The 21,699-nt window shown below is 46.5% G+C and overlaps 2 protein-coding genes across 5 annotated transcripts in view; one reads left to right on the top strand and one right to left on the bottom strand.

Annotated features, from left to right (window-relative positions):
- The window catches only part of CASC1 (cancer susceptibility candidate 1), a 91,798-nt gene extending 73,010 nt beyond the window's left edge, over positions 1-18,788 (top strand). For all 3 annotated transcript variants that reach the window (XM_019515687.1, XM_019515686.1, XM_019515685.1), the window contains 5 exons: positions 1,726-1,876; positions 4,214-4,428; positions 6,728-6,895; positions 7,388-7,501; positions 18,490-18,788. In XM_019515687.1, the coding sequence (XP_019371232.1) occupies positions 1,726-1,876; positions 4,214-4,428; positions 6,728-6,895; positions 7,388-7,501; positions 18,490-18,765 (924 nt within the window). In that variant the 3' untranslated portion in view covers positions 18,766-18,788. The remainder of the gene's footprint in view (positions 1-1,725; positions 1,877-4,213; positions 4,429-6,727; positions 6,896-7,387; positions 7,502-18,489) is intronic.
- Positions 18,789-18,816: 28 nt separating this feature from the next.
- LRMP (lymphoid restricted membrane protein) overlaps positions 18,817-21,699 on the bottom strand; it is an 81,470-nt gene continuing 78,587 nt past the window's right edge. For both annotated transcript variants that reach the window (XM_019515683.1, XM_019515684.1), the window contains 3 exons: positions 20,494-20,595; positions 20,205-20,312; positions 18,817-19,464 (listed from right to left, as the gene is read on the bottom strand). In XM_019515683.1, the coding sequence (XP_019371228.1) occupies positions 19,221-19,464; positions 20,205-20,312; positions 20,494-20,595 (454 nt within the window). In that variant the 3' untranslated portion in view covers positions 18,817-19,220. The remainder of the gene's footprint in view (positions 19,465-20,204; positions 20,313-20,493; positions 20,596-21,699) is intronic.

Raw genomic sequence — 21,699 nt, 5'->3', positions numbered from 1 at the left:
GGGGCCCCACCCCCGGGAAGCAGTGCCGCCCCCCCCCCCCCCCCCCCAGCTCTCCCCGGGGTGCAGGCAGGCCCCTATCTGCTATCACAGGGCAGCTGCAGCTGGGGTCTCCATGGAAACCAGCCCCAGCCGTGCAGGCAGAGGCTGCTGGGAAATGGAGTTTGGCTGCCAGCTGGATACACCATTTTGCAGGTCCCTGGTCTGAATCCATTTGGTGTGCTTTGGGCCATAGGAAGTTTGCTTCTGGTGATGAGATTGGTGAGGTTTGGTGCTTGTTTAAAGGCTAGAATGGGTGGTTGTGGAAAGATCTCTTTGAGAATTGGGTCTTCTTTTAGTATGAGTTGCAGTGGTTTGAGGATTTTCCCCTATAGCTTCCAGGGAAGGATAGTATACCATAAATAATGGTGTGGAATTCATGGGGATTTTCTTTTTGCACTGCAGCAGTTCTTCATGTGGTATGTGGGTGGCTCTTTCAAAAGTACGGTCTCTCTCTCTGAAGGAGTGTCCTTGTTGGGTGAAAGCCCTTTTGAGATTTGCAAGGTGACAATTGCGGGTATTCTTCTCAGTGCAAACCTCAAGTATTGGAGAGTTTGGCTGTACAGCTTTCTCAGTGTGTTTAGGGTGATTGCTGGTTCTGTGTAGATATGTATGTTGGTCCATAGGTTTCTTGTACATGGTAGTTTGTATTTTACCATTCGGAATATTGATCAGAGTGTCTAAAAAGGAGATGCTGATGCTGGAGTATTCAAGAAAGAGTCTGATAGAGGGGTGATGATTATTGAATTCTGATGGAAATCAATCAAAGACTGCAGGTTTTCAGTTCAAATGATGAAGGTGTCATCAATATCTTAGGTATAGCATGGATTTGAGGGTGTAGTTCTTGTGGAATTTTTCTTCCAGGTGGGCCATGAGAAGGTTGGTGGTGATGAAAATCCATTTTGGTGCCCATAGCTTTTCCCATGGTCTGGAAGAAGTGTTGGTTGTTAAAACAGAAGGTGTTGTGTGTGAGGATGAAGTATAAGTTCAATAATATCTTGAAGTCTGTACTCTGAGTTGTAATCTTGCTCTTGTAGATATATATGTAAGGCAGGCTTGGATGCCATTCATACCATTAGTTATGACATACCACACAGGAAAACAGCAGATGCTCCCTATTCCGAAAGAAGGGTGTTTGTATCCAAAAGCCTGCAAAGAACAATTTTTCCAACTCTTTAGTTGGTCTAATAAAAGATATCACATTGGCCCAAAGAAACTTGTATGCCTATGTCCTTAGACCAACACAGCTACAGCCAACACCCCAGACGCATTTAAGCGATTTGTTCTCTTACAATCTTCTACATTTGTAAGAGAACAATCTTCTCTACATTACATTACAATCTTTCTACATTACAATCTTGACACACAAGCCAGTGAGGGACTTATGGAAACCAGTGTAAAGTTTTGACACACATCAGGATAAGCTTCACCCTAGTGTGTGCTTAACCTCCTATGACTCCCCTAAACAAAAAGTACTCCAGTTTGACATCCTTAAATGGCAGATGCAGTAGAAGTGGCATAAAATTTACAACATTTCCTAGATGCTTGGGCTTATAAAGTAACATACAACATTTTTAGATGCTTAGGTTTTATTTTAGCTACTTTGCAGCAAACCCATGTGGATAAAAATAGATCATTGCAGTTTCTCATTTAATTCTTTTTTCTTTTTTTTCCACCTTACACCCAAAGTTACTTGACATGGGATTGGAAACATATCCATATCCCCCAGAATCAGAAGAAAGCGAGGATGTCACTTATCCACAGATTGGAATAACTGTTCAGCTTCTTGACACTGTGATATATTTTGAGGAGCCTACTGTTGCTAGATGGGATACTGCAGGTATAGTTAAGTCTCCAGCTACTTATTATGCACATATTCTGAAATTAAAACCTCTTAAGATCAAGCTAAAAAGTTCAGATTGGGCTTTGAAGTTTTGCAAAGTTCAGAAACATTTGCAAAAGTTCCACTATAGAGAGGAACAGATCTGATTTTGAGTTTAGTTTGGAATCTTTACTGACTGTTATGCTTCACTTTTTGAAAGCTATCTTAATATTACATTTGTACTTCATTTTTAATATGCTCAATTCAAGGCTTTCACTTCACCCAGTTTGAGCAATTGCTCTCACTTTGTAAATTATTTGGAAAGAAAGGAAGTGTTATGTAGTATTTCAGCCCTCAGTCAAACTGCAACAGCATTTACCAAATGATCTTAAAGTAATTTCTACAACTAAGGGCCCTAGTTGTGGGGCTCCCAGCCATGGGGATGACTCATGCACCCCCAGGTGAGGAATCACAGCTGTCACAATCTCCCAGTCCTGGGAGTTTCATACACCCCCAGGAAAGTTGCACACTCCCAGCTACCAGGACCCAGGCAGGTCCCAGCACCCAGAGTTCTCATCTAAAGGACTCTGTGTCCCTGTGCTGCCAGGACCCAGAGTTGGTAGCTGCTGGGGCTGAGTCCCCCCGCTTGTGGGACTTCTGGTCCTAGCTGGACCTGGTGCACCCATGTGGCTGGGAGCCCTGTCAGCTGAAGAGACTCCCAGCCACAGGGAAGACTCTGCTACATGTGCAAATTAAAGCTCAGAAGCAGCCTGCTTTAAAGTGAGTACACATTTTTGGGATCTAACTTTCGAGATAGTTGGAGCTTTTTATGGTGTGATAGGTAATTTGCACATGTAACTGGTCTCAAGGTAATTGTGCTATTAATTAGTTAACTGTGCAATACCTGTAATGTGCAGAGGGGGCCTAATGTGCTTAATCTCCGCTTTACTGATTTGAGTTTTCATCCTGTAGCTTCCATTTTGTTATAAATATTAGAGCTGGGTGACAAACTGTATTCCATCTTGTGAAAATGTTTAATATTTTGGAATTCAGTTTTGGTCTGATACAGAACAAAATGAAAAGCATGAAAGGGATGGAAGGAATCCTGGATCCTAAGTAGTCCACCTGACAGGATGTGCAGAATTACAGAACATGGATGCAGCAAAAAGTCTAGTGCTAGAACTGCAGACCCCATAGGTCATTGTTTTGAAACATGCCTGGCAGGCAAGGTTCTATTGTAAACTTCAAGGAAATTTGTTGAACAGAAGAGAAATGAAAAATCAGTTTCCAAGGACCAATTTGATTCATACAAATCAGCAAATTACAGAGAAAATATTTTGCTAGGGTTTTTGTTGATAGCTATGCCTACATACACAGAATGTACTGATTAATCAAGTTACAGTATTTTTAATTTAATAAAATTTCACTAATAGTTCTGTAGTACTTCCACCCCATTAATTTATTGATTAAAAGTAAATTGCACAAGACAAATGGTTAATGATAAAAATGAAATGAGTAAATATTATAAATAGAATTCTTTTAACCCCACTTTTCTCTCAAATCTTACATATAAGGCTGTGTCCAGATGAGCACAGCTGCACAGCATGTGGTGCTGCAGACCCATCTGCAGCACCACACACTGTAGATGTGTGGTGTAACCTGCCATGTGCCAGAGGATGCGTGGCACAGGCATTTCCTGGGAACAAGTAGCAGCGGCACAAGGTGTGCTGCTGCTGCTTGTCCCCAAGGAAAGAAGTGTCCAGGCTCGTGTGGACACAGCCTAAGAGGCCAAACATTCCTCTCAGTTACCAATAGAAATGCAAAGTCTACTACAGTTTAGTAGAATTACTTGGGGAATTACTCCTATATGCACCAGGGTTTATTGCTGTGCATTAATTGCATGTGTAAACACGTCCAGTGAAAGGAAAAAAAGGAAGTCCTTGTTTTTTTTCATAACTGAAGGTTAGGTTAAAGCACTGCACTGTGCTAAAGTTGATTTGAGTTCTATTCTAGGCTATGCCATTGACCTGGGCAATGTGCTTCAGTTTCCCCAGTTGTAACATCAGAGATCCATTAGTAAGTGGAAATCAACTATATACCAGGGCTTCAGATTAGGATTAAAAATGAACTCCCAGCAATTTACAAATGGTAACAGCCTGCTTGATATTATTGGTTTAGATGAAGGAGAAATTGGTGGTGCCAGTTTGCCCATATGCAGTTCAGTTTAACTCTCACTTAAGTCAATCAAGTGATCTCCTGCCTCTATTACATGCCTAAAATTCCTCCAGAACTCCAAGTTGTTTTCTAGGACCACAATTAGAAGCTCGAATACTACTGTTTCTTCTCCTTTACAAGGCAAACAGTGGAGAACTGATGGCATCAGCAACATAAATTACAAGATGGAAGAGAAACAAGTCTCCTTTGAGATGGATAGTTTTTATACGGTTGCCCTGCTTCAGGACCTTCACCTCAACATGCCCTACCAGTCCTGGGAACTGCGACCTACTGACATAGATGAGTTGTTTCTTACTGTCGTTACTGCCTTTGCAGAGGTTCAAATACAAATTAAGGTACAAGCGTCTCAATTTAAGTAAATCAAATACAGATTTGTATGGTTAAAGATTTTGGAATTTAGGGTGCTGTGACAGGATGGGGCCTGGGAGTCCGTGACCTCTCCTAGCACCCCTACCTTCTGTGCCAGATTAGGTTTCCTGATGCACCCTCAATAACTCGCCCGCCACATCTTGATGTTTGGTTCATTGAAGGAGGCTGCCTTTCTCCCTCCCTGGCATGGTGCCTCTGATGCTTGCACTCCTCAACTAAACTCGCCCCCTCCTGGGGCTCCTCAACTAAACTTGCCCCCTCCCGGGGCTCCTCACATACAGACACTGCCCCACTGGGGCCTGTCCCTCTATGCTCACGCTCTCACCCGAACTGGGGTCCGTCTCATGTCTCTCGCACTCCCCGCCCGCGCTCGGGCCTTGCTCGTGCTTCTCGCCCTTGGGGCTCATGTGGCCTCGGCCTTACCTGGCCCCAGACCCCTTCCTCAGGTTCTATGCCTACTGGGCTCCTCCCAATTGGGGCTCAGGCAGCCTCAGCCTTACCTGGCCCCCAGACCCCTTTCCTGGGTCTCACGCCCCACTGGGGCTCCTCCCGATAATCGCCCACACTGGGCCGGGGTCAGGACACCCTATTGAGGCCTCCTCCAACCCCTACAGCCTCACCCTATCCTCCGGTGAGGCAACCAAAACCATAAGCACAAAACCCCTGGGCTATAACATAAATTCCTGGCCAACCTGGCTTGTTTCCATATACATCCCCATCAGGGTTTTCTCAAGCTTCTACCTCCTTGGCAGCCAGAGGGGGGCTGGCTCTGGCCTCGGCCTATGCTGTTTATAAAGGCCAGGCCCTGCCCCCTTCCGGTCAGCTGACCAGACTGGTTGTCACAGCAACCCACACCTGTGCTGTCCTGGTGATTGGCAGCTGAGCTCATAACACTGCCTCCAGTAGCAGGCACCTTATTGCCCTGCTACAGGTGCTCATATATATTTGTTAATTAACCTTAGTTTGAGAAGGATTTACTTCCATCTTCAAAGAGCGTGGAACAGAGATGGTGACTTAACTTAAGGACTTTCCCTGAACAAGCCAGCAAGAATCATTCTTACTTCTTATAAGCAGCTCTAAATCCTGTATTTTGAAAATGGCAGGTCTCATGGGCTCTCAAATCTGATAGTTTAAATGCAACTTGCAATAAATCAGCAACAGGTATTTTAAAATCTGTATATACATCCACCTTTTAATTGTCCTTGAAGTCTAAAAAGTAATTTACAACTGAATTGAAAGCTCATATGAGAACAGGAGCCCTTATGTTTGCTTCCCTTACTTGTCCTGTATATCATTGTTTGACAGTGCTGGACATGTGTTTGCACTTGCATACATCAGAAACATTCGAAGTGAATATATATTAGAGCTGTACAAAGCTTTGGTCCTGATTCGATTTGGCAGAGATTTGGCCTGATTAGGTGGCCAAATCTCTGAATCGGAATTGAATCAGAGGACCCTTTATTCTTTCCAAATCAAATCAGAAGCCTCCAAATCAATTTGGAGAGATTTGGAAAGATTCAGAGATTCAGACATAGACACAAAATATTTTTTCTACATACCTCTAGGTAGCAGGTGGCTCATGAGTGCTGCGATGCTGGGGCATGTTGAGTGTCCCACAGAAGCATCGGGGGGGGTCCCCAACATGCTCAGCAGCAGACCCAGAAGTGGACCAGTCTATTTCCGGGTCTACTGGGGAGTGCATAGTGGGGGCTCTCTGCACCTCCCCAGCTCAGTGACAGGTGCCTCCTGGATTGGGAGAGGGCACCTAGGGTCCCCCCATGGCTGATCACTGAGCCAGGGGTTTATGGGGGGGCCCCCTGTGTGCTCCCCAGTGGACCTGGAAGTGGACTGGAACTACGTCCAGTCTATTTCCAGGATCACTGCCAAGCATGCGGAGGGCCCCCACCCCTCCCACTCCTGTGGGACACTCCATACGCCCCAGCATTGCAGCTTTCACAAGTTGCGCTGGTACTGCAACCTCAAGGTAAGTAGAAAAGACATTTAAAGCTGTGTCTATGTCTGAATCAGCATTGAAGCTTCAGATTCGGATTCGGCCAAATGAAATCAGAGACAGTGATCTGAATCAATGAATCAAATCACTGTCCCTGATTCGGGCCGGATCCTAATTGAATAGGGCCCACTTCGCACACCCCTAATATATATGTGACCTTGTATAGTGAGGGAACAGAAGAAGTCATCAAAGGTCTGAGCTATGTAATGATTTCCATCAGAAATAAAAGCTTTTTTCCTTGCATTTTACAACAGGGTAATCAGTGTATGTTATCCTCAATAATTGTGGAAAAGGGTGAGGTGCTTTCCTACTTGACAGGAAGGTGGACAACTCCAGTTGGTCTAACAATTGCATTGAAAAAGGCTGGTGTGAATATCTTCCCAGCAGAGTACTCTCACAAGTACGTCTATGTAAACAAAAAGGTAAGGCATTGTTACACTTTATAATAACATTTTCTTGCGGTGAGCTAGATACATCATCCAGTAGCCCCCACTCACTGACTTTCAGAGCAGCTGAGGAGAAGACAGAATTCCCAGAATTCACTTTGAGCATGTATGTGTTTACAGCAGTGATTCTCAACTAGGGTACCACACTGCCCTGGGGTGCTGCAAGGTCCTTTTAAGGGTTCTATGCAATGTTAGCACTATTAGGTGTGCAAACACCTACACAATTCACAAGATAAATTCAGATTTCAAATAGGAATCCAGAACGTCAAAAACATTCTGAGCTGCTGTGGTCTTTCTGCATTCTTTGCAACAGAAGAATTGCTCAAATGTTTTTCTGTACTCAGAGAAGAAGAAAGCCAAAGTCTGGCATTCTTCAAGGGGTGCCGTAAATCTAACAAGGTTGGGAGCCACTATTTGAGTGTTGCAATTTTGAACAAACCATTTCTGATCTGTACTTTTGCTTTACAGACTCCATTGGCTGAAATCAGAGCTTATCAACAGATGGCACTGTCCGCATCTGCTTTTGCTTTCAGTTGGAGCAAATGGAATTTGGAGTCTGGTGAAGATCAAGTAGTTTTCAAGGTTTATTTAAACATCTTAAAAGTTTCCTAATGTCTAAAACAACAATGCATACTAAATGAAGGAACAGATAGAACAGGCATTAGCAGTTAGAATTAGGCTGCAATTCTGGAGTTGTGACAGCATTAGAGTTTAACTTTAGCAGCTCGCTGTAGCATACCAAAATCTGAATTTTCCGCTACAGTTTTGGTAACAGTCTATACCTTTGTGAAGGGACAAGGGTGTGTGTGTGTGTGTGTGTGTGTGTGTGTGTGTGTGTGTGTGTGTGTGTGTGTGTGTGTGTGTGTGTGTGCGCGCGCACACACACACACGTAGTATATTCTACAGTGTATTCTGCAACTGGGGTAGTCAGTCCCTCTGACTGAAGCTCTTGCATAGAATGGTGAAAATGACTGAGCGTGAGTGCTTGTATGCAACTAAGTCTGTCAACTAGTGCTTAGAGCCCTCAGCAGGGAAGAGCAAATACTGAATTTCTAGTCCTGCTGTACTGCATACTTGAACTATGTTAGATCAATAATTGAACTAAATTTTGTCTGAAGTCATATAGGGACTTTCACCAGATGTCTTAATCCAGCCTTGTTTAGCTAGCATCAACAATTAGGTCAAGAATATGCTTCTGCTTCCTCCTACATATACATATATCCTTGTCCCTTCACAAAAAAGTATAGATGGTTACCAAAACTGTATCCGTAAACTTCTGTGCCTTTTACAACCTAGCTTGTACAACGGACCTTAACTTATGGGAGTCTTAAGACATGGCTGGATGCAATAGGGTGAAGTTTCATTCAAAGTCTAATGAAAGGACTACCAGCTGGCTGCTCAGGTTGGGGGGGTTTTTGTTTTTTGTTTTTGTTTTGTTTTGTATCAGGAAAGCCCCATTTCTGTCCCCACAGCCTGACTCCCTTAAGAAGACTTTAGCGCTCAGGCCCTTTTGGCATGATTCCTTCTGGGATTCAGTTAATTGCAGTTAAACCATCCAGGTCATCAGTTTGCATCAGACAGTACTAGGGTTCTGGAAATCAGCATTTCATAGGTACTTAACATGGCACATTTAGTGATTACACTGCTGTCCACACATACCATATGCTGAATTCCTATTGCTCTTTTAAACAAGAAAACTAGTTAAGAACACAATCCCTGTCAGATCTCTACCTTAAAAGGGCAGGTCCGTATTAAAAAGCCTTAACCTCTCTGATGTGACAATGGGAACTGTAACAGAGCCAGATAGTATAGGTGTGTGAAGCTTTGGTTGCAGATTCAATTTGGAGAAGATTTGGCCCAATTCGGAGACCAAACCACCAAATCCAAATCGAATTGGGAGACAAAAAAACCCCTCTGAATATATTCGGAGCCTCCGAATTGATTTGGAAAAGGTTTGGAAAGATTCGGAGATTCAGAAGGCAGTCTTTCAGGGGAACAGAAACTGAGAAATGAGAGCGGGAGTGTGGGGGGGCGGAGACTGACATCTGTAGCTGGCCAGTGGCTGATATCTTTCCCTGAGTCCCCTTCCAATCACAGTGCTCTGGGGGAGGGATGTAGAAAGAGCATATAAGCCTCTGTCTGCAGCCTTTCTGTCCCTTTTGTGAGCTGTTTCTGCCTAAGCAACAGTGTCTGAAACATACTACTAGACTGGCTTGGCTTCCTAGTCAGTCTCCTGCTAATCTATCTTTTTAGAAATGATTGGATACAGCTTACTAATTACCCTTGCCTAGAATCCCTCTACTTATCCCGATCCAAACCATTTCTTTCAACTTACTCTACCCCAAAAAACCTCTTGTTTGTTCTTGTTATTTCCACCCCCGCACTTTAAAATAAAGCTGTTTTCCCAGGCAGTGCTGTGTTTTCCACCGCAGCATCAAGGGGAACAAGATGCTATGGGGAAAACAGGCAGAGCTGAGCAACCTGCAGCACAAAATCATACAGGATGTGGAGACTTGGTGGAATGCCATATACCTGATGCTGGAAAGCCTGGTGGAGCAACAGAAGGCCATCCATGAGATGGCCTTGCTTGGAGAGATTGGGATCAGTAGCCCCCTTAACAAAGCTGAGTGGGATACCATCTCCCAGATCTTGGTGGTCCTCAAACCATTCCTGGAGGCCACCAAGACCCTCAGTGCTGGCAATGCCCTCCTTAACCAGGTGATCCCCATAGCCAAGGAGCTTGATAACCAAATGGAAAAGTTCCAGGGGATCCATGTTCCTGGCTGGGGCAAGCAGCTTTCACCAGAGGTGCAGGCACTCATGAAGCAGCTGAAGGAGGGCATCAAAAAATGGTTGGATCTGATGCAGTCCAATATGGTCCACATGCTGGTAGGCATGTGTGACCCGAGGGTGAAGGGGAGCATGTGCACTAGCAGCACCAAACCCTCACTGGATGGAGGTGCTGGTGAAGTCATGGAGCCAGAGGGGTGGAGGCAAGGGGGTGTGGAAGAGGGGGATCCACTTCCCCATGCCAGCACTCCCTGCACCAGCCAGTCTCCTCCATGCCTGCTACCTCCAGTGTGGGTCAAGGGCATGGTTTCAACGTTGGGGTCCAGACACACCAGACCCCAGCCTCGGGTAGGTAGCACCGAGGCTTCAGTGGCTACCTAGGTCACCAAGGACGTGGAGTCACTGGACTGCGACCCTTTGTCCTATTGGGCAGCCTGCAGCCAGATGTGGCAGGATCTGGCCACAGTTGCCTGGAAACACCTGTCCTGTCTACTGACCAATGTTCTGAGCAAGAGGGTGTTCAGCATTGCTGGGTATGTTGTGACATGCCACTGCACCTCCTCAGATCCTGGTTTGGTGGAGCAGCTGGTGTTCCTCAAAGTGAACCTCCTGCTGCTGGGGTTTCCCAAGCTCCACCTGCAGATGGAGTGAGTGGACCCTCCTCGGTCCTTTCATACCTATTTCCATTTTCTTTTTTTTAAAACCATTTAATGCCCCGCTCTCTGAGCTGTAGCAGCACTCACTGCATCACCAGCCAGCAGAGGAAGAACATCTCGCTGCTGAGCTCCCATGCCAGGAAGAACATGGAGGTATAAGGGCTGGGGCATCATCCTGGTCATGACCTAAAACTGCACCCTGAAGGGGTAGGGAGGCCTGGGTGGGACTGCCAGTGGTACAGCAGTCCCAGGAAATGCCAGGACCACAACACTCCCTGATGAAAGGCAGGTAGGAACAGGAGGCACCTGATAACCTCCAGCCATTGCAATCCTGGCTGGGGAAAACCCAGACCTGTAAGATCTATGAGAGGCCTGAGGCTTACTGGTTGCAGTGGAGTTGTGAGGGTGAGAACAGGGGCTACCATTTCTGCAGTTTTCACCCCGCTGCACCTTAACACACACACACACACACACAGTCATAAATGTCATGAGTTTTGCTTGTCAGCATCTTGAGGTGCAGTGTCCCAGAAACCCCTGCACCTATGTCCTTAAAACTTGGCAGGCCTCATGCCCTTAGAAGGGGCTACCATCCCTGCTGTTTTCATCCAAACCTACCAAAAAATTACAAAGTTATAAGTATTTCAGCATTATAGTCTATGGCTGAATCTAAATTGGCTTTGGAAGATTCAGCCGAATCAATTCAGGACAGTGATCCAAATCAAATCACTGTCCTCCGAATTGGCAGAATCCGAATTGAATACTTTCCTATTTGCACAGCCCTACCCGAGATAGCGCATTTGTCCTCATAACCACCATGATCTAGAGCATTTTGCCCCCAAAGAATGGTGTTAGCCAAGACTACTGCATAGGGCTGTGTGAAACAGCACCGTTCCATTTCAACCTGTGTTTCAATGGAACAGTGTTTCGTTTCAAATTTCATTTAGATTCCAAACCGCTGTTCCGTTTTGTCGAAAGGGTTGCGCTGTTTCAATATTTTGCCCATAGGCTACAATGGGAAAGATCAAATGAGCTATAACTTTGTTATTTCTGGCCTGATTTGGATGAAACTTACAGGAATGGTAGCTCCTTCTGAGGGCATGAAGCCTGCCAAGTTTCAAGGAGATAGGTACAGGGATTTCAGGGAAACTGCACCTCAAGCTACAGACAAGCAAAACTCGTGACATAGGTGGCACTAAACGTTAAGGTGCAGCAGGATGAAAGCTGCAGGCTTGCTAGCCCCTGCTGAGGCCATGAAGCCTGCCAGCTTTCAAGGAGATAGGTGCAGGGGGAGTCTGGGTTTTGGGGCCCATCACCTCTAGCTGCTGACAGGCAAAACTCTTGACATGGGTGGGTGACACTGTGTGCACATTAAGGTGCGCCCTCACTCAACTGACACCAAGTCAGAAAGCAGGGCAGTTCAAACAATGCTGCCGTTTATGCAGTTTTTCCATCCTCCTACCCCACCAGTGCTGGGAGTAGAAGGGACCTCAGGAAAGGATGACGGCCACTAGCCAGTAGGACTGTGCGAGTCTTTGGATCCCACTTTGGATCCAGAGCCGCTTCAGATGCTTTGGCATCTGAAGCAGCAGTTTCAGATCGAAGCGGGGGTCCCAACAACGGTATCCAGAGTGGGTCAGGGGCATCCAAAGCTCTTTGGATCCACTTCGGACCCGCTTCAGCCATTTTGAGGCAATTAGAAGAGGGAAGGGGAGTGGGGGAGGGATGGAGAATGGGGGAGGGGAAGACTGACATCTGTAGGCAGCCAGTGAGAAGGATTTCTCCCTGGCTACCTTTACAATGGCAGTGTCTGTGGGGTGGGACTAAAAAAAAAAAGCATAAAAGCCTCTGTCTCTGCCTTTTCCAGCTTGTTCCGTGTCAGCAACTGTGAGAGAGAAGAATGCTGTGACTAAGACCTGGCTGCTCCTTTTTGTTGTTTTAAAGGAGTAGTTAGGATTTAGCTTAGCTTAGCTATTCTATTCAATTATTAGTAGTATTACAATTCAATTTATTTCTTGAATTATTTTTGGTAACTTTGCAAAAAGAAAAGTTGTGTTTTCCCAGCCAGTGTTATCTATCACTGTGCAGGGAGGCACAGACTGCTTGCATGCGTGCGTGCGTGCACGCACACACCCCCAGAATATAGAAAAAAAAATCACAGTGGAAGACGACAGGTAGTTACAGAAGAACAAGACACAGCTAATATATGGATACACACAAAGAAACACAAATAATTTTATTCAGAGCAGAACAAGACAGAGATATTCACAGGAGAACAAGACAGACATATATACAAAAGGATTCACACACACAGAGACCTTTTGCAGCACAGGAAAGATCAATATGAAGCATGCTGGAAAGGCAGGTGCCAGGTCTTCAGGCGGGGGTGGAGAGGGGGTACGGGGAGAGCTAGAGCTGCAAGCCCCCCCATCCCAAACAGACATCCTATTCCCGAGCAGCCATGGCATCAGTGCTGCCAGCGGAAGCCAGGAGATGGGAGCTGTGTCTGCATCTAGCGTCCCTGCACCTGCACCACCTCCGCTCAGTCCAGAAGTGGGCACCAGAGGTGGAATCGCTGCCTCTTCCACCCCAATTTCAGCTCTCAGTGTGAGCCTCCCACTGCCAGAGGAGGAGCTGGAGCTGGAACCAGGGACGCTGAGCACGCTGGCTTCTAGGGACTGAGGGGAATCAGAGTTTGTACTCCACACCCTTCAAGTTTCCCCTAGACCCAGGTCTCCTCCGGAAAGCAGCACCTTGGAGAAGGCTGAGGTTGTGGAAGAAAGTGGCTCAGCTGAGGCAGCTCCTCCTGCTGTTCAGCCTCAGCCTGCTGAGAAGGGGGAAAAGGCAAGATACTCACCCTCAACCCAGAAGTGGGGGAATAGCATAGTGTGGGATCATTTTGAGGTGGCAGATGATCCCAGGTTTGCCATCTGCCAGCACTGCCAAAAGCACGTGAGCCGTGGCAAGGATGTGAGATGCTTCACCACAGCCATGCTGCTGCATCTGAGGCGGCAGCACCCCCTTGCCTTCTTCCTGCTGCTCAGCCTGGCACCAATGCGCGTGTGCTGAAAGGGAAGTCCCCCGCTCGCTTCAAAGCCCCCTTATCCCCAAAGCAGAGGCAGGCCAGCCTGGACCAGTGGAGGAAAGGTGGACAAAAAGGGGGGCATGTTCCCAAGGCACACATCATTATCCTGAGCACTGGGGAGATGCTTCCTCTGGATAGCCAGCCCTTCTCCCTAGTTGAGCAGCCAGGGTTCAGGCAGTTCATAGCACTTCTGGCCCCACTTTACAAAGTGCCCACACCCACCACTGTTAGCAGGGCAGTGGTGCCCTCCCTGTATCAGGCATCAGGGAGTACTTGAGGGAGGAGCTGCGCAAGGCAGGGCTGCAGGTAGCCTTGCACTTCACCTCCAACATCAGGAGCAGCTGGGGTGGCAATCACACCTACCTCTCCTTCACAGGACACTGGTGCACTCAGTCAGGCCATCGGTGAGCTCTGTTGCAAGCTGAGGTGCTGGATGATTCTCACATGGCAAGGGAGATCATGGGGGCCATGAACCGCATGGGGCAGAGGTGGCTCATTGGCTAGGCCAAGCTCACCCGTGGGTTCATGCTTACTGACAACAGGACCAATATGGTGAAGGCTGTCCATGAGGTGTGGCGCACAGGCTGCACCGAATAGCGAGGGATGCCTTGGAGGGGGACAGAGCTGGCAGTGACAGCGTCACTACCAGTACTGCAACAAGCCAGCTGATTTCAAAATGCAGGATGATGGCAGGCTACTTCCACCACAGCATCAAGGGGAACAAGTTGCTGTGGGGGAAACACAGAGCCAAGTATCCTGCAGCACAGAATCATACAGGATGTGGCAACTCAGTGGAACTCCACATACCTGATGCCCAAGAGGCTGGTGGAGCAACAGAAGGCCATCCATGAGATGGCCTTGCTTGGGGAGATTGGGATCAGCGTCCCTCTGAACAGAGCTGAGTAGGGTACCATTTCCTAGATGGTGGTCCTCAAGCCCTTCCTTGACACCGAGACCCTTAGTGCTGGTGGTGCCCTCCTCAGCCAGGTGATCTTCCTAGTGAGGGAACTGGAGAACCAAATGGAGAAGTTCCAGGGGATCAGTGTTCCTGACTGGAGCAGGCCACTGTCACCAGACGTGCAGGCAATGGTGAGGCAGCTGAAGGAGGGCATCAGGAGATGGCTGGATCCCTTGTGGTTCAGTACGGTCCACCTGATGGTAGGCATGTGCAACCCAAGGGTGAAAGGGAGCATGTGCACTGACAGCCCCAAAACCTTTGATCACTGGACGCAGATGCTGGTGAACAAAGTCAGGGAGGCTGAAGTGCAGAGGCAAGGGGATGTGGATGAGGGGGATCCACTTCCCTATGCCAGCACTCCCAGCACCATCGCTAGCCAGTCTCCTCCACGCGAGCAACTGCCAACATGGGCCATGGGCATGGCTTCAATGCCAGGGCCCAAATGCACCAGCCCCCAGCTTCAGGCAGGTAGTGCCGAGGCTTTGCTTGCTACCGATCTGGCTGAGGATGTGGAGCCACTGGACTGCAACCCCTTGGCCTACTGGACAAGCCACAGCCAGATGTGGCAGGATCTGGCCACAGTTACCCAGCAACACTTGTCCTGTCCACCAACCAGCATTCCAAGCAAGGAGGTGTTCAGCATTGCTTGGGATGTTATCACACCTCACCACACCTGCTTGGATCCTACTTTGGTGGAACAGCTGGTGTTCCTAAAGGTGAACCTCCCACCTGCAGATGGACTGAGTGCCACCCTCCTCATTCCATCTGCACCAATTTCCTTTTTTGAGGTTTTGAAAAGCTGAGTAATGCCCCACTCAGCTGGAGGGGGCACTAACTGCATCAGCATCCAGGAGGGGAAGAACATGTCCCTGCTGAGCTCATTCCCCTGCCAGGATGAACTTGGAGGTATGGGATTGGGGCTATGGGGAAGGAAGAGGCCCTAGGTCCTGTACATAACTGCACCCTGTCAGGGTGGGGAGGCCTGGTGGGACTGCTGGCAGCACAGCAGCCCCATAAATGCCAGAACCAATGATCCCCTGGCAAAAGGCAGGTAGGAGGTACCATAACCGCCAGCTAATGCACACACATACACACAAAGTCTGGCTGGGGAACACCCAGACCAGTCATGTCTTTGGCCTGACACTCACTGGTTGCAGTGCAGTTGTGAGGCTGCTGGTGAGCTCAGCTTAGCTGCCCAGGATGCCAGCTTTAGGGTTGAAACCCCCTTTGTCAGGCTGAGGAAGTACTGGCAGTTGGTCCTGGATGGAAGGAATAGTAAAGAAGCCAGAGGCTGGCCTGGCCCGCAATGCAGGCAAGAAAGCCAGTCAGTGAAAATGGAAATGGAGGCTTCACAGAGGGAGGGACAGGGTGGGAAAAGGGGATGTAGCAACTCAGGTAAAAGTGCAGGGGTGCCTGGGGTGTCAGATGTCTGGCTGGTCAGTGTGCCAGAATCAACTGTGTATATTGAGTCCATGAGTTTCTGTACCTACTACCTAGGAGGCTGATGAAGTGACGTTCATAGGCCCAGCTCTGAAAAGTGGTTTGCATTGTAACTTTGCCTCCAGTCTCTCAGACCTGATCCTGAGAGGGAACGAGTGTTTATTTGGTGAGGAATGTGACCCCACCAGTAGATCGGTTTTGTTGTCTTTGATAGATTCTGGTGTGCAGTTGGTGGGGGTACTTGAGATAGTTGGCAAGTTTTGTGTTTTGAGCTGTAGGAAGTTGGCTTCGGTTCTAGTGATGAGATTAGGTGCTTGTTTGAATGTACAAACCACTTTTCAGAGCTGGGCCTATGAATGTCACTTCATCAGCCTCCTAGGTAGTAGGTACAGAAACTCATGGACTCAATATACACAGTGGAGTTCTGGCACACTGTGACCAGCCAGACATCTGACACCCCAGGCACCTCTGCACTTTTACCTGAGTTGCTACATCCCCTTTTCCCCGCTATCTTCTACTGCAGCCTATCCCTCACCCCCTGACACCTCCATGTCCATTTTCACTGATTAGCTTTCTTGCCTGCATTGCGGGCCAGGCCAGCCTCTGGCTTCTTTACTATTCCTTCCATCCAGGACTAACTGCAGGTACTTCCTCAGCCTGACAAAGGGGTTTTCAACCCTAAAGCTTCCAAAGATACCTTTTTTTTTTTTTTTTTTTAAGTACTCCTTTTTTTCCCATAATACACATATAGACAAAAAAACACAAGACAAGCCATCACACACCATGAATAATATCATTATGTCCAACACAACCTAACCCCTTTACTTCTTGCTCTCAATTCCTTTATAAAACGACAGGCTCTGTGACAGTTCTGTTTGGGTACCTTTGATGCTGCTGCTGATGCTACTGGTGTTGAGCCAGCTAAGTTATTTTACCTGTTGTCACGTAAAGCATAGTACCAGGCGTGAGGCTGTAGGGAAGGAGGTGGCCTCAGTGGGGGGCACTGCCATGTGCAGAGGCCCCAGCACCACAAAGGGTGCTGGAGGCTCTGCACACAATGTCACCCACCCACATGACAAGTTTTGCCTGTCAGCAGCTTGGAGTGCAGTTCCCCCCAAACCCCTGCACCAGTCTTTTTGAGACTCAGCAGGCTTTGTGGCCTCAGTAAAAGCTACCACCCCTGCAGTTTTTACCCCCACCCCTGCAGCATTGCAACAGACATGACTGGAGTTTTGCTTACAAGAATTTGGGGTACCAGTTTCCCCCCAAACCCCTGCACTGATCTTCTTGAAACTTGGCAGGCTTCATGTTCTCAGCAGAGGCTACTATCCCTGGAGGTTTCATCCAAATCATACAAAAAACAAAGTTATAGCTCTTTCATTGATTCCCCATTATACCCTATGGCTGGAATGCCAAGGCGGCTCCGAAGCTTCAGAGCCGCCTCGGCCAGATCAAGGCAGAAACCCAGTCCGGAGCTCCGGATCGGATTGCTGCCATCCGAAGCGGCCAGATCCAAAGCTGGATCAGATTGCTGCCAACTCACACAGGCCTACTGGATAGCTACATAGTCAATAATGAAAGCACTCCTTCCCCCCTCATTCTCCTTACTTTAGTTTGTTTTCCTGCAGGTAAGCCCAGCGTGAGCTTTAAAACTTGAAATGTTTTGACAATTTCAAAACGGTTCGACTTGCCTTGTTTTGTTTCAAGGCTGTTTCCAAGCTCTCCGTTTCATTTCGATTTTGCTGTTTTGTGCTCTAAACCAATCAAAACAGCGCTGAAACAAAAACTAACAGTGAAATTTTACACAGCCCTAATACTTATGTGCTGCAATACCAGGGTGGGGGTGTCCCCATGAGTGGAAACAAATTTCCTCAGGGACAAACAGCAGTGGCACAATGTGCTGCTGCTTTTGCTTGACCCAAGGAAACAGTTGTGGAAACATGCTCTGACACTCGACATGGTGTCCTGGGTCAGGTAGGGGAGCTGGGGCCACCACTTGGGCTGGCCCCTGCAGGCTTACCTGGGGTCCCAAGGGTCTCTCCAGTGGCTGCAGCCATAGCAATTTAACAGCACAGAACCTGGCCAGCAGCCAGAGCATGGCTTCAGCCAGCCAGGCCCCAGTTTCTGGTGGCACACCCTACCACCCCATGCACCACCCAGTGTGAAAAAAATCCACTGTGTGCTGCAGATTAGCAGCACAGAGAATGCCTGCATCTGCAGTGTGTGACACCACAGACTGCATGTCTGAGCTCTTCTGGACATGCCCTAGTGGTCTTGCTGCTTTGTGAAACATTTAGCCCCAAGTAAGATGCTGTATACAGTCCATGGAAGTTAGAGTTCCCTGCTCAGCTATCTTCTGCAGACCCTTTACTTGGGTGCTTGTCTGTTATGGTGAGCCTGCAGCTTGTAAACTTGGGAAAGATTTCCTACTAAAGCAATATGATGCTTACAGGTAAGTGAGAGAATGATCAAGTCTTACAGGCAGTGTCCAGTGGAGCAGGAAATCAAATGTAGGTATCAGAATTCAAGGATAGAAACATACTCGTCTAGGTGCTATGTTGTCTACAGATTGAAAACAAGGGGACTTCTAGTTAGTATTTTCAATTGTAGAACTGGTGTTTCAACACTTCTATTTCTGTTCTAGGTTAGTGAACATCTTAACCAAAATCTTGTAAAAGATGAGGATTGGTCCCTTTATATGTTCAACGGTCAACGAGCACAAAGACTCAAGATCAATGAAGCTAGTGAAGCCTTCTCAGAGGAGCTGGCAGAAGAAACTGAATTTCATTCTACACTCTATCACATGATTAAAGATTTTGCCAGTGAACCAGCAATTGAGAGAGTAAAAAAAGCAAGCTGCCTATTTACTGATGCTGTGTACCAGCTACTTCTTGGAACTAGAGTTTTAACATACTCTTAAAACCAAGATTTAAAAAAAAAAAATTTATTGAGCATTAAAAAAATTGGTCAATAAAGTCAGCTTTGAAATCCATCATTTCACATTCAGATAGTCCCAACAGCCTTAAAATGACTGAAAGTAGCTTTCTGCATTTAAAGACTATCATTTTCCTTCCTCTCTAGCAGTTGGGAAATTTAATCCTGTTTATTGTTTCAAATACCTGTTTTTAACATTCTAAAGCTGAATGAAATATGGAAGGTGAAAGTCTCTTTTTGATAGTTTAAGTTGTGCTTCTCTGGTGAAAAAAATCACTTCAAAAGCAGTCTAAAAGCATCAAACTAGCTTTAAATACACCTCTCAGCTCCTCACATCTATAGATTTACTCAACTAAAACAGAGGTATTATGTTAGTTCACAACAAAATGCCACACAGAAAAAAAAGATTACTATGCAAACCAAAAAGGTTCTAATCCAGTGTTATGTAGGTGGTGGTCCATTGTGTCGAAGTCCAGTATATGGCCACAACAGCTTTTGTAGTGAAGTCCAGGAATTCCCAGTTCCCACAGGAGCTGCATCTGCTGGTCTTTGAAGAGACAGGCCAGTGAGAAAACTTGTGAATGCAGCAAGGAGGACCAGAATGGTAACCGAAATCCATAGAGTCTTGTTAGCATCACAAAAGGAAGTCTTGAGATGAGAAACCCATGAAGACATCATGTTGCAGCTATGGAGAAGCACATAACACAGGTTTTTTTACTTAAGCTATCATTTTACAATCTGAAACCTAAAGACAAGGCTGTTAGCTTTCCGTTAAATACCTAAATTTAAAGCCCAGTCTTCCTGGCCAGTATTAAGGGCAGGTTCCAAAAAACAATTAAGACTCTGATCACCATATCAGAATCCACACTCTTAAAGCAAGCACCTTCATTCCCTGATCAACAAATTCAGGTGGTATTAACAAAAGCACAGAGCAGGGAGTCACCTAAAACCAGCAGTTCAGAATGCTAAAGATACCCATGTTCAAATATTACACCTCTCTGGGGTTCAAATGTCTATTAGCCTTGAGTGAAAAAGAGTGGTATATTCTGCAGTGTATTCTGCAGCTGGGGTAGGTCAGTCCCTCTGCCTGAAACTCTTGCACAGTATAGTGAAAGTGACCAAGCTCCAGTGCTTGTATGCAACCAAGTCTGTCAACTAGTGCTTATAGCCCTCATCAGGGAAGAGCAAATACTGAAAGTCTAGCCCTGCTCTACTGCATACTTGAATTATGTTAGATCAATAATTGAACTAAATCTTGTCTGAAGCCACAGAGATTTTAACCAGATGTCTTAATTCAGCCATATTTAAAAAGCTAGCACCAACAATTAGGTCAAGAATATGCTTCTACTTCCTCCTAACTTCACCTGAACACTTCCCCTTACATGGATTCCTGTTTATAAGTGAGGGATGCAAACGCATACTCACGTCGAGTTTAGAATCCATTTTGATGGATTTTTCCCTTTTTCAGCAACACTCATCTTCCTCTGTTGGTCTCCTCTTGTTTCTTCAACTGGTGGTTCCAACTTTTTGTTTCTGTCGATAAGCATTGAAAAAAAAAAAAGGTAAGCTTCTCCAGTAAGTACTTATGAGCACACCAAATATTTATTTTGGTTTATAGCACCAAATAGTTTTCCCATAAAATATGTATATCAAGGAAAATGAACACTCAAAAGGAATGTGTAAAAGCCTTGGAAATTAAATGATCTAAACCTACTTTGTTTCAGAGCATTCTTCCTCATATTCTGTCCAGGAATACGTGCTAATGAATCGTTGCAGTGAAGGACGCTTCTCATTTTGCTTTGCTCCTAATCTTCCCCTGTCAAATGGAGACAACATGTTCTTTACTGTTATTATGTAAAAGGATTTAGCCAAATTTTAGTGGCAAACTAGAATTTAAACAGCTTCAGCTAAAATTAGTGTGCTCATTTGGACTAAGTTGTATAACTTTAGTCCACAGTTTTTGCAGCCTAAAGTTTAAATACTTGATTTCATTAAGCATAGTAACCCAAAATCACCTGATTTCACAGCTCTCAGGCCCTTACAAACTGAAGTCACCCAGAACTATGAAGGATCTTTGTGCCTCAAATTTAAGTACAGACAGAAGAGTCAGGCATTATTTAGGCACATAGTCTTACAACCACTTGACTGCAAGCATCAAAATTTGCAAAACTGATAAAAAAAATCTACTCTAGGAATAAGCAGCTAGCTCTGTGGGCCAGACCTAGCTGCAAAGCCATTTGATCTGCCCTTCAGCTGTGTTTGGCAGCAGTTGCTCTCCATGGGGAGACGTTGCAGCTGTAGTAACTGGCTTCTATCACCCACCTGCCCACCTCTGACCTGAGCCATGTCATTCCAGCCCACAATGTGATAAGGTTGCTGACTGCAGATCCACTCTATGCAAGTATAATACTTCTTTCACAAGATGCTTTGTGAACAACTCCTCTGGAACCATTTATCACAGCTATTGATCAAGCTGAAAACTAGGGCTGTGCAAGGCTTTGGACAGAGCTTTGAATTTGGAGAAGCTTCAGTGTCTGAAGCAGCATGTCCAGGTCAAAGCGCTGGCCTCGTTAGGCTTCCCAAAGTGGTTCGGAGTTTTCGAAGCACCTCGGAGATCCAGCCATAGGGTATAATGGGGAAAAAGTATCTATAAAACTTTGTTGTTTTTTGTCCAATTTGGATGAAATATTCAGGGATGGTAGACTGTGCAGAGAGCATGAATCCTGCCAAGTTTCAAGAAGATTGGCACAGGGGCTTGGGGGGAACTGCACCTCAATTCTTGAAAGCAGAACTCCTGTCATGTCTATGTGTTACAACACAGGGGAGTCAAAACTGCAGGGCTGGTAGCTCTTGCTGAGGCCACAAAACCTGCCAAGTTTCAAGATCGGTGCAGGGGTTGGGTTGGGGGGGGGGGGGGGGG

The sequence above is a fragment of the Gavialis gangeticus genome, unplaced genomic scaffold (genome assembly GCF_001723915.1).
Source record: "Gavialis gangeticus isolate Ggan-Ray unplaced genomic scaffold, GavGan_comp1, whole genome shotgun sequence".
Taxonomy (NCBI): Eukaryota; Metazoa; Chordata; order Crocodylia; family Gavialidae; genus Gavialis; species Gavialis gangeticus.
Note: the sequence above shows the minus strand (reverse complement) of the source record. Positions and strands in the feature narration are given on the sequence as shown.